At 53.8% G+C, this 11,736-nt stretch overlaps 1 protein-coding gene across 3 annotated transcripts in view; it reads right to left on the bottom strand.

Moving 5' to 3' along the window:
- The window catches only part of PACSIN2 (protein kinase C and casein kinase substrate in neurons 2), a 101,288-nt gene that overhangs the window by 10,391 nt on the left and 79,161 nt on the right, over window positions 1–11,736 (bottom strand). For all 3 annotated transcript variants that reach the window (XM_012638104.1, XM_012638103.1, XM_012638106.1), the window contains exons 4-7: window positions 9,625–9,860; window positions 8,190–8,345; window positions 4,399–4,574; window positions 2,521–2,641 (exon numbers count right to left, since the gene is read on the bottom strand). In XM_012638104.1, the coding sequence (XP_012493558.1) occupies window positions 2,521–2,641; window positions 4,399–4,574; window positions 8,190–8,345; window positions 9,625–9,860 (689 nt within the window). The remainder of the gene's footprint in view (window positions 1–2,520; window positions 2,642–4,398; window positions 4,575–8,189; window positions 8,346–9,624; window positions 9,861–11,736) is intronic.

Raw genomic sequence — 11,736 nt, 5'->3', positions numbered from 1 at the left:
TGTTTGAGCCTAGTTATAATAATTTAAAATTCATGATCAGAAATCACGATTACTTTTGCACCAACCTAATACTACTTTCCTAGCAGTGAACAGGTTTTTATCAACTGTATCGAAAACGGCGTGGGGAAGAACAAAAGATGTAGGTCAAGACATAGGTCTGGATTCCCCAGAAAAGCGCTGTGTGTGCGCGTGCATGTCCGTGTGCACACACACACACACACACACACGTATTTAATGAATTCTCCTTCCCTCCCGGGTCCACCCATCATCAAACAACTTGAATTAAAACTTGTGTGGTTGAGTCCACAGCTTCGCTCACATGCGGTTACAGCACTTCAAGGTTACAAGCCATCTTAGAAACATCAAGTCTAACCTGTCAGTTTGTCAGATGAGGAAACTGAGGCCCAGAAAGGAAAAGTGACTTGCCCACGGAGAATGGGTGGCAGACCTGGGCCCAACTCCAAATGTGGGTCATCTTTTTGTCTATTAATTATTTTCCTGACTGAACTCAATTGGAACCTCAGAGTTCGCCATGGTGACTTTTGAATATAAATCTCTCCTGATTGGGCGGCTTCCGAAGGCGGATGGGATCAGTATCAAGCAGACTTTGAATGGAAGCGCCAGCTTTTAACAGTTCTGACAACGAGGCCACGTCGGCTGCACGGCTGCGAGCCAGGCTGGGAGCCACACACAGACCCTGGGGACTGGAGACATGCTACAGGGGGCTTGGCACTAAGTGAGTCAACCAGAACACAGACACTTACTTCATCCTTGTGGCATGGAAAATAAAAACAAATCATTTCGTTAGAGAAAGTCAGGCCCGTCCTGCAACAGCTGCAAACGTGTGCTGGTTCCCAGCCCAGGGACCCACAGAGAAAAGGGCCTCGTGGGCTCTGGTGGGGACACCCCCCCAGTGGGACAGCTTGTCAAATATTCCTCCCCACCATTCTCCTCTTCGTGTCAGCAGGCACCTCTAGGGAGCCAGGTGAATTCACAGGGGCTTTCCTGTGCCATGCTAGGCACAGTAAACACCTGCTGTGCACAAAACACATCAGCACGCTTCTGTGCTGATGTACTGGGCTTTGTGCTGTCCCTGAGGGGCCCTGCCACTCAGGAAGGCCCCCTGTGGAAGGGGCACAGCCTGCTCTACAGCCTCAGCTGGGAGCAAGTTCTGAGGACAGTGCAGGGGTGCCCAGCTGCAGGAGCCCACACTGCCATTTGGAGAAATCTTCCTGTGAAGGTCCAAAAAACAGAAGCCCAAGTGTGAGGACTGACAAAAACGCAGCTAAGGAGCCAAAGAGGCTTCTGTGTGGTGGGCCGGGGCCAGGGCGAGGGTCTGACAAGAGTCACTGCTCAGCGGGCCAGGCCCTGGGCCAATCGCCCCGCATGCGCCAGGTCAGGGTCTTCCCCAGCAACCCGAGGAGGTGGGTGCTGCTGTCATTTCCATTTTATGCACAAGAAAGCCGAGTCACAAAAAAGGGCGAATGGTTTGCTTCACTGCCTGGGTCGGCAGACACTGCATGCTTCAGCTTCTGTCACAAGGCAACGGACATGGCAAAACTTTCGGCCTCTGCCTTCTATGCTACCACTGGAGGGCCAGGTGGGGCCTGGTGACCCAACCGTAGAGCTGGATGAGTTCTGAGATCCCCAAGCCCTCGGATTTTGTAGATATTAGAAAGCTTAGACCCACAAAAAGGAAAGTTCATTCTGAAGCAAGATTAATTGAATCTAATGGCTGGAGTATGGAAAAGTCCCCTGTGTGAAGGGTAAGGAGGGCTGCCCACTGGGACTGCCTCCCTCACGTGGCCTGGGGGCACTGTGGCTGCCCCCTTCCTGGCCATCCCACAGGGTAGGGTAGAACAGGGACCTGAGGTCCTACATGTCCTGCAGCTGCTGTGACTCACTAGGAGGGAAGGGAATGCCAATGGTTAACAAGTGACAGTCAAATGTTCTTAACTAGAAAGAACATAATTGTACCATCACTAGAGATTCAGAAGGCCTCAGTAATGCCTGAAGACTCCTGGGACTCTAAACACCAACTTCGTCTGTACTGTAGCTATGCATAAAGGCTGCCTAGTAACCAGGGCAAACCCCAACATAGAATCCAGGATGAGAAAGACTTTTTTTTTTTTTTTTTGAGACAGAGTCTTGCTCTGTCGCCCTGTCTAGAGTGCAGTGTTGCCATCTTAGGTCACAACAACCTCAAACTGCTAGGCTCAAGCGATCCTTCTGCCTTAGCCTCCCACGTAGCTGGGACTATAGGCCTGCACCACCATACCCAGCTAAGTTTTCTATTTTTATTTATTTATTTATTTATTTTTATAGAGACAGGGTCTCGCTCTTGCTCAGGCTGGTCTTGAACTTCCAACCTCAAGTGATCCTCCTGCCTCAGTCTCCCGGAGTGCTAGGATTACAGGTGTGAGCCACCACGCCCAGCTAAGAAAGACATTGTATAATTCAACTCTGTGGACCCAGGTCCCCTCCCAGGCCAATGGGGTCACGGGTGCAGCCTCCTCTTACCTCAAACTGCGGCCAGTTCATGGCCATGCCTGGCCCATGATTGGCTCTGAACCACCTCAGGTCCTCCACCGCGTCGGCTGCCCTGATGCTCTGCTCCAGGTCTCGGTAAATGGTTTTGTAGCTAAACCAGGGAGAGAAGCATGGCTGTTTTGGAAGGCAGGCACCAGCCACAGCAGTGGCTGCAGCCCACACTAGAGTTGATTTTACAGACACAGATCAGGGACACCCCTGCCCTGGCTCAGGCAGAAGGTCACTTGGCTGCCATATGCCCAGATGGGGACAGACAGCCACCACAGCTTTGGCTTTTGACAAATGAGTTTTAAATTAAACCAGGTGGCAAGAAATGAACTTTGCTCTGCGTCAGACAGTGCAAAAGACACGGGCATGTGGACCACGTGGGTACCACTCCATGCGGTCCCACAGAATCAGGTCCAGAGTTGAGGAAGAGAAAACTACAGTGTGCCAGGAAGTATCCTCATCCCTCATCTATGTCAGCAAAGCTGGAGGGTTTGCATCCAGATGCGCAAATGCAGTATGCAAAGAGCACCCAGTGCTGCAGGACACCCGCCACCAAGACGGGTGGGCGACACCTTCTGCTTGGCAGCTCTGATCTCACCTTCCCAGGGAGCTGCCCCGGAGGGGAGAGGTATGTACCACTGCTGGACCTGACGGACTCGCTTATAATCTGTATGGCTGCTGAGTCACGCGTCTTTGCTGGGCCTCGGTGTCCTCCTCTGTTGAGCAGGCATAACGCCCTCTGTTAAGGGTGGGGTTGGGTTGTCCACAAGAGATAAGCTGGAGTCCTAACTCCAGTACCTCAGAATGTGACCTTACTTGAAAATAGGGTCTTTGGAGGGGTAATTGGCCCTAATCCAATATGACTGGTGTCCTTATACAAAGGAGAAATTTGGACCCAGAGACAAAGAGGGAAGACAGTCATACGCGCAATGGAAGTTATTGGACACATGGAAGAGCTGGACGCAAGCCCGGCCCTGCTCCTTGCCAGCTGTATGGCCCGGGGCAAGTCATTTAATCTCAGCCAGCCTCAGTTTCCTCATCAATAAGATGGAGACAGTGCCACCTAGTTTATAAGACTGCCATGCAAATTAATTGAATGGTGGCAGAGTAGCTGTGCTTTTGACTATTATACAGGAGACAAAGGGAATGTAATTTCCTATTAACAACAAGCCTTGACCTGAGGTTCATTTCTAAGCGGCCCTGATAGATGGATGACAGAAGTCTATGTCCCCTCAGTTAGCCTGGACTTGTGCCCTGATGAAGGTGTCATGGGACCAAAGATAAAGGAAGCAAGAAGAAGTATCACGGCTTCCGTTTCACAAGTTAGAACTGAGTCTTGGAGGGTCTGTGCTGCCCGGGGCCTAGAACCACTGAAGAAGGCAGGGCTGAGATGAAAGCAAGTTGCTCTGGATGGAAAGGACCTTGTAAAGGGCCTCAAAGATGGACCATCGCGGGGTCAGGGCACGCCCAGCCTGGAAACGCTGGACTTGCCCCGGGGTGGATTTCAGATACGCCAGCTGCGGCTGGTCCTAGCTGCAGCTCCAGAACGGGTGGCCTTCCTTCCTGCCCAGACCCACGAGCAGAGCTGGCAGAGCGTGCCTGGCCTTATCCGCTCGGGCCAGCGATCAGCTAGTGCAGCCAGGCCCCACAGGCAGCAGGGCACCGCACAGGTCGGCCATGCCTGCAGCTGCGGACGGGCCCAGCAGAAGGGCCCTCCCTGGGCATCAAGATGACAGAAAAGCAGGAGAACCGACCCAATGAGAAAAGACTTTCTGATTCATGCTGCCATCCCAAGCCTTGAGAGCAGCAACTTTGCACTGACTTCATCGAGATGTGTTTTTCAGCTCAAAGGAAACTTACCTAGCCACGTTGGACAGGTCTAGGTGCTTCTGAACCTCCAGCAGAACCTCCCGGAAGAAGCGCAGGCGCTTCTCCTCAAACTGCTGGCACTGTTCAAACACCTGCTCCATGTTCTCCATGTACTGGGGCGTGCCCTGGTCAAGCTCCTTCAGGGACTTCTCATACTTCTCTCTGGTCTAAATGAAAATCCAGGCACAAGATGAAGATTCATTTCCATTCAGCCCTCGGCTCACCCCACGCTCCCCTGGAGCTTCTCAGGACTCCCCAGATTCCAAACCCAAGGAGCAGGAGCTCTGGAGTCTAAGAGACTTCAAGTTCAAGCCCCAGTCCCTCCACTTCTGCAAGGTAAATCACACTCCTGGCATCGGCCCTCTCCGTTGGATCAAGGTGTAAACAGGTAGACCAGGCAAAGAAGCAGTCCCCTTGGGGCTCCATGTGCATGGTCCTGAGTGTGTCACACACCCTTGGCCTCTCTCCCTGTGAGGAAGGGCTGTGCTGGGTCACCCTTGAGCCTCGGACCTGGCCCACAGCAGCAGTGGCTTGGTGAGTCACCTTGAAGACAAGTTCAGGGCTGGGCCAAATGCTGGCGATCACTCTTGTTTTCCTGGAGTCTCACTGTCCTTATCAGACAATGGGGACACTTTCTCCTTCCTAGTGTTCTGATATTTAAGTGCCAGAAGCATTCGAGAAAGTCCTATTCCTTGTCCCCCAGCCCCCTCCTCCCCCTCCTGCAGCTGTTCCCTCCCAGACTGTCCCAAGAAGGGTTTTACAAGAAAGGAGATGTTAAAAGCAGGTATGGCCCATCTCAAGAGTATCTAGAGACAGCTAGAAAATGCGTGAAATCCTAACGCTTGGCTCAAGTGAGCAGGGGCATCTGGCAGGGATGGGCCTCGAGGTCAATGACCTCATGTTTGCAGACTTCCCTCCAACCTCCCCACCTTGGTGTACAGTGAGTTTTCGTTAGTTGGTGGGACCACGGTGGCCTTGTGAGGTGAAGTGAGGGACAGCAGGATGGGACCACCTACTTATTGCAAGTCTCTGCCCTCTCGAGACCCTGAGCAATGAGGGAGGGTTCCACCAGGAAACTGTGCTATGCTGTCCCAGATAACACATGTGGGGCCACCACAGGCCTCTAGAGCACCTTCTCTGCCCCTACCTGGGACCCTGGTCTCCTCTGCCCACCCTGCTCACCCCACCCCCTAGATGCCCTTCTCTGACTCATGTCCTGGAAAACTCCTCTTCATGCTCCAGAGAGTCCCCTCTGGAAGCCTTCCCCAGCCTCAAGAGGGCAGGTCCCACCCTGCTCCCTGGGGCCCCCAGCCCGGCCCCATGCCCTTCTCCTGCCATTGTGGTTCCTGTTCTACTTCAAGGCTCCTGAGGTGTTGGACTTTGATCCTCTGTGACCACAGAAAAAGGCCATCCCTGCCAGGGTTGGGGTGTCCCCAACAGAAACAGAGCTCCACAGCCACTGTGGCTGTCCACCACCGCCCTCCACACTGCCCAGTGCCCGGAAGCCCCGCGTGGGAGCCCTGGCTCAGATACCCGGGACACGCAGCTGTGGGCCCAACACCCAGCGTCTGGGGGGTGCCATTGGAGTGACACAGAGCAACCGTGTCTTGGGACCCTTCAAGATGCGGTTGCCTCCTGGGAGCCCTTAGGAAACCCAGTGGCAACAGGGTGCCTCCTCTCTAGGCTGCCCTGCACCCGGCCTGTGCCAGCCGTGCTGAGCCCCAGCACAGGCAGGTACGGAGCAGGGTCCTCACTGCTCAGTAAATCCCCCACAGGAGGTTCCCAGTGAACATTCAAGGGTGCAATGAGAGGCATCCTTCATCCTCGTGTGGACTGTAATATTTTAGCACTGAAGCGAGAAGTTCCTCTCTGATGGATACTGCGAGATGCAGTCGCTACCCAGCCACTACAAAAGTGCGTGTGCAACCAGTCGGCGCTGGTTTTTAGAAACTGCTTCAAGAAGGGCGGTGGGAAGGGTCTGTCCTCCTCTGAGGAATCCAGGCCCACAAGGACCACTCACGGTCTGAGGTCACTGGCCAGGCACAGAGGCAGGGAAGGCCCAGGAGGGAGCCTACTACAAAGTGTCCCAGTCATCCTGACACACTGTTATGTCCGGCCTCGGGCCCCGTGCCTGTTCTGCAAGAGCACCAATGGGTGCTGTCACTCTGGGTGGTTCTAAAACATGAAAGGCATCTCTCACCCTCCCTTCCACCCCACAACGTGGAGATGCCTCCTGGGCACCTGATTCCCTGGGATCCTGGCAAAGCCCTTGCTGTCCCCCCGGGCCTCATGCTTCTTGGCCCAGGTGTCCCCCATTCAGCAGCCAGCCCAGGGTCCTCACTGGGTCCCGCAGTGGAGGCGCCTGGGCTGCTCCAAACCAGATTCCTGGACCCAGCAACGTAGGGTGCTCCACAAAGGATTCCAGCACTTGCTCTGAGTGATGATCTCTCACGGAGATGACCTCCCCCTTGCTACGCTGACGACACAGCAGCGGGGCGCAGTGGAGAAAGGCTGCAGGCTTTGGGTTCACAAGTCCCTGCACTCACATGACTGGGTGGCATGTGATTTAACCTCTCTGACCTTGGTTTCCCCCCTCCCAGAACAGGGATGCCCCAGCTCGTCTGAGGCCTGGAAGCGTGGTGGGTAGTAACCATCTGCTCTGGACTCCTGCTTTCCCCCCTGAGCCTCCAGTCCTGGGGTGCAGCCCTCTCTCACTTCATTCCATCTCTCTCTGCAAGCGCAGGCTGGGAATCTCCTCACACGGAAGCAAGCAGGCCCTTGGCAATGACACCCTCCAGCCCTCGACCCCTTACGACAGAGAGAGGGGGGCACAGTCCAGGGCCAAGCCTCTCACCTCCTGGGAACTTGTACATTACATGAAGATGCCATCTGCTTTTTAAATCCAGTGACTCTAGGGCCTTCCAGGCAGAATTACCTCCTACATCTCTGGAGCACTTCACAGTTTACAAAGTGTTTTTACAAAGTCATGTCATTTGATCTTCTCACTAACTCACAAAGGCTGAGAATCTCCTTTCATGACAGAAACAGAAGGGCACCCAGGATGCCACATTGCCTGTTCACTGTTTCTTCTTGGCCAAAAGCCACCGTCCCACCACCCTTGGCTCCATGGCCTTTCCCTCGCTCTTTGGGGTCTGTCACTGACGAGGCTATAGGACACCTCTGTCTCCTCCTCGCCTGGCTTCCCAGATAAGCTCTCCCACCCCCAATCCCGTCCGCCAGGTCTCTGTCCCCAGCCAGGCCTCCCCGCACAACCAGAGCAACCCTTCTGAACCACCTGGCCCTCTACCCCTGTCCTCCCCTCCCCGGGCTCCAGGCCCTCCTTGGTGGCCCATCAGCAACAGCTAAGCTCCTTACTCAGCCTGGCCGTCCAGGCCACTGGCGACTTGGGTCCTTACAACCCTCCAGACCAGCTTATGCGTCAGCCCCTGCGTTGACCATGCCCCTCTGCGCCTGCGTTTCTGGCACAAGCTGCTCCCCCAGCAATCCCAGCCGTCCTGTGTCCCTGAGCACAAGCAACTGTCCGTTCCCCCTGCCTGCCCAGCATCTGGTTCTGCCCCTTGTCCGAGGCAGGTGCAATGGCTACGGTAAGGTAAAGTGCCAGGGTGCTCAGTTGTGTGACCCTGTTGAGGCCAGGGATGTGTTTTATTGCTGTCTATCCCTCCACCCACCCAACTGAGCAGTTACAAAGGCATGTTGTGTGCTGGACACGTGAACAAGTAACACATTGACACTCCACATGTAAAAACAAGCACACAATTTACCTTAAGGACATCTTGCTTGCATTTTTCTACTTTGTCTTGCAATTTCTTCAGCTGTTCAGGGTTGAGGGACGGGTCTGCTTTGCTGTTTGCTTCTCGTGAGATGGCCAACTTCTCCTCTTTGCAAGCTGCGTGGTGGGCTTTCTTTGCTGCCTCCACCTGCAGGGAGAGCAAGTTCCTGAGTTCCACGTGGCTGAAAGGTCAGGGCCCTCACTAAAGGTCACAGGGCCCCTGGGAATGCTTGTGCTGTCAAGATGAGAGGGAAACGCGGGTACAAAGTTGTCTGTACACTAGAACAGCAACTGCCCATGACAGCAATTCACTCCACAAAATTTATGAGTGCCTGCTTTGTGTCATGTGCGGTTCTGGGCATCAGGGACACAGCATGGAACAAAAGAACCTGGGCCTTCCTGAAGCTTCCATTCAGGAGCTGGGGGAAGAAGGTACAGTACAGGAGAGATTAAATTCTGGAGTGATGAGAAGGTGCTAAGTGTGACAATAACGCAGGGAGCACCAGGGGTGGGTGACAAAATTTCATGTGGAAGGGCTGAAGACAGCCACCTGAGATGACAGGGAGCACATGAGGAGGAGGAGGTGTGGATGTCCCAGGGAGAGTGCGCCAGGCGGCTGGAAGAGCAATACAAAGTGCCCAAGGAGAAACCTAACACCAGCAAGGGGCTCTGCCGGGAGTCAGGTGACAGCCACGTGCCCCGAGGTTTTAATGGCAGTTTCACACACACACTCACACACAGGTGTGTGTGTATTAATTTAACAGATCCTTCCGTATGTGAGTTAAAGAATAGATTTCATTCTAGAGGAAGAGGAGTTTGTAGCAATGACTTCGTGGGAGGGGAAATAGTTTCATTACAGACAGGGCCAGGGACAAGAAGGGACAGAGAGAAGATGTGACAAAAGCCAAGACAGAGAAAAGGAGAGCCTGTCACAGCCCAAACATGGAGGTGTGTTCTGGCTCCATAAGACCCAATGGCTCCAGTTGCTACTTGTAGAAAAAGGGATATCAGTATCATTTCCAAGTCTGGGGAAAAACCCCGCAAGAGGGAGAAAACATTTAAATTAATCCTCGCTACTAGTCCAAAGGGACTTCTAAGTCTCTCCAGTAGACACTTCCCCAGGGTTGGGGAAAGTATTGTTACTTAAGAGCTACCACCAATGTATGATTCTGGTCCTTAGTTACCAAGTCTGTAAAATGGGTTGGTAAGGATTAAAAAATGTACCTAAAGCACTCAGTGTTGTAAGCCTAGGTAAATGTCAGCCACTATGGGCTTCTGGCCTGAGGAATGGCTTTTCCTCTACCAGCTGTGGCCTCTTGTGCCTAAAGCAGCCGGCAGGAATTCCTGGGCATACAGGAGGGAGCACTGCTGGAGGGCGGCCAGCTTGGAGAGGCCGGGCAGGGAAGCAGCCTGCGGGGTGGATGTACCTCTTTCAGCTTCTTGGCCCAAGGCTTCTGTGCCTTCCGAAAGCCGTCCTCAGCTTCCTTGGTCTCCTTAAAGCCCCCCATCATCTGCTTGTGGAAGGCTTCCTTCTGCCAGTTCTTGATCTTCTCAAAGTCTTCATTCATTAGCGAGGCCTTCACCTCGAGGTGCAGATCGCTCACCCTCTCTGCCTCGGACATCACGGCCATCCAGGCCTTCTCCACCGTCCCATACTGTGGCCCTGGGCACAGAGAGAAGCTGTGGGTTACTCGGCGCTGGTCTGTGGTGGGGATTTCCTGTCCCCCCTCGGCTGCTCACAGGGCATTTAGGCCTCGGCCTGGCTGGGAGGTTCCTTCTGGTTGTTTCAGATCTCGCTCTCAGTGGCTCGGTGCCTTTGTCCATTCCTGAAGCTGAATTCACCCTGCCACTCTTTTGCTAGGAAAATAGGGGGACTATGTGCATTTCCTTTTTTTAAAGCCACTGAGCTCTTTAAAAATTCAAATTTTGCATCTTAGAAGTCTAACTTTGCTTAACACATTAACTGCCATGTGAGTTGTGTTTAACTCACGCCAGTTTTGAGCCCGGGGCCTGGTGAAGCACATGTAACTCACACGTCTTTTCACCTTGGGAGCCGCGAGAACCACTTTTCAAGTTGCGTATAACTCATGCACAGAAAACAAAAAAATAACAAATTTTTCATTAAATTTGAATAGGATCGTTTTGTTTTCAAAGTTTTTATTCTATTTTCATAATAAAACACCGTGGTCCCAAGGGAAAAAAGAATTTTTTTTTTTTTTGGTTGCTATATAGTTTTCTGGAAAAATTTTTTTTTCTAGTGTGGCAATGTGTTAAAGGGGCCAGAGAAGGGGGGACCCTCTGAAATGAGCTGACCCCTCTCCCAGTGCTCGGCACCCCACACCTCGCCTCCCAGGGTGGCCCTTCGCCAACCCTGTGCTGTCTCCCCCTGCGGGAGCACTTCTGCTCACTCCCAGGAGCTCGGCTTAAGTTTGAGAATGCCTGTGGGACTGGGGACGGTCTCCTCAGCAGAATGGAAGCCCTGTCCAGGGGGATGAAGGGGAGGGGACACAGGAACCTGCTCTGGCCCAGATGGAGACTCTCGATGGGGGCTGGGGGAAGCTGAGTCACCTCGCTCCCTACCCACTGTTCTCAGTCCATGAGGAAGGAAGGTGTTAATCTGACTGTCATTTCGGTGTAGCGGGTAGGGTGGGGTGGCGTGAGGCTCGAGGGGGAGAGGGAGCTATGTCAGGGCTGAGGGTGAAAAATGAGAAGACCTGGCCGGTCCTCAGGGCGCACACCGGGGCAGGGCCTGTGTGGGCCCAGTGAGGACACGGAGGTGTGAGGCGGGGTAGGCAGGTGTGAGGCGGGGTAGGGAGGTGTGAGGCGGGGTAGTGGGAACCCTCTGGGCACATACCTCTGGGGCTTGGGGATGGCAGAAGTGTGGCCACATAAGTTTAGCCCCTCTGAACCCCTGAGCCGTGTGTCCGCAAAAGGAGCATGCTCCCTGTCCAGTGAGGGTGGCAAGGGTGCTTCGTAAACCTCCAGTTCTGAATAAAGAGACGGGATGGCACTGACAGCTGGATCCTGAGAGGGGGCTTGGGCGGGTGGAAATGAGCAGCAGCAGCCACCGTCGGCTGAGGGAGCTGGCCTATCCCTGGCTCCTCCTCCCCCACACATGCCTGCTCCACAACCTGGGCTCCTACCCTGTGCCAACAACTGTGCTGGGCCCTCGACACAGCCTGTGTCAGCACTGAAGGGAAGGACAGGCAGCTGGCCTGTTGTCCAGTGGCCTGGCTCCCCCTGGTTGGCTCATCTGAGGACAGCAGTCATGGCAGAAGAGCCTGACCCAGAACACACTCTGGGAGACTCTACTAATCTGCTCTGTCCCAGGAGACCCCATAATGGGTCCTTTACTGCTGGGAAGCATGTCCTAACCACAGTCCCTATCCACACAACGGTGTCCTGTAACTAAGCTGCAGAATCTTCTGAGCTTTTTGGTAGGGAGGAGAGGGGCAAACCTCCACCATACAACACCTGTCGTTATTCCCTTTAAAATTCAAAATCAGAAAGCCTGCCATGTGTCACCATGTGGTCTAAAC

This window comes from Propithecus coquereli, unplaced genomic scaffold (genome assembly GCF_000956105.1).
Source record: "Propithecus coquereli isolate 6110/MARCELLA unplaced genomic scaffold, Pcoq_1.0 Scaffold126, whole genome shotgun sequence".
Lineage (NCBI taxonomy): Eukaryota > Metazoa > Chordata > Mammalia > Primates > Indriidae > Propithecus > Propithecus coquereli.
The sequence above is the reverse complement of the archived record's forward strand: the minus strand, read 5'-3'. Positions and strand labels throughout refer to the sequence as shown.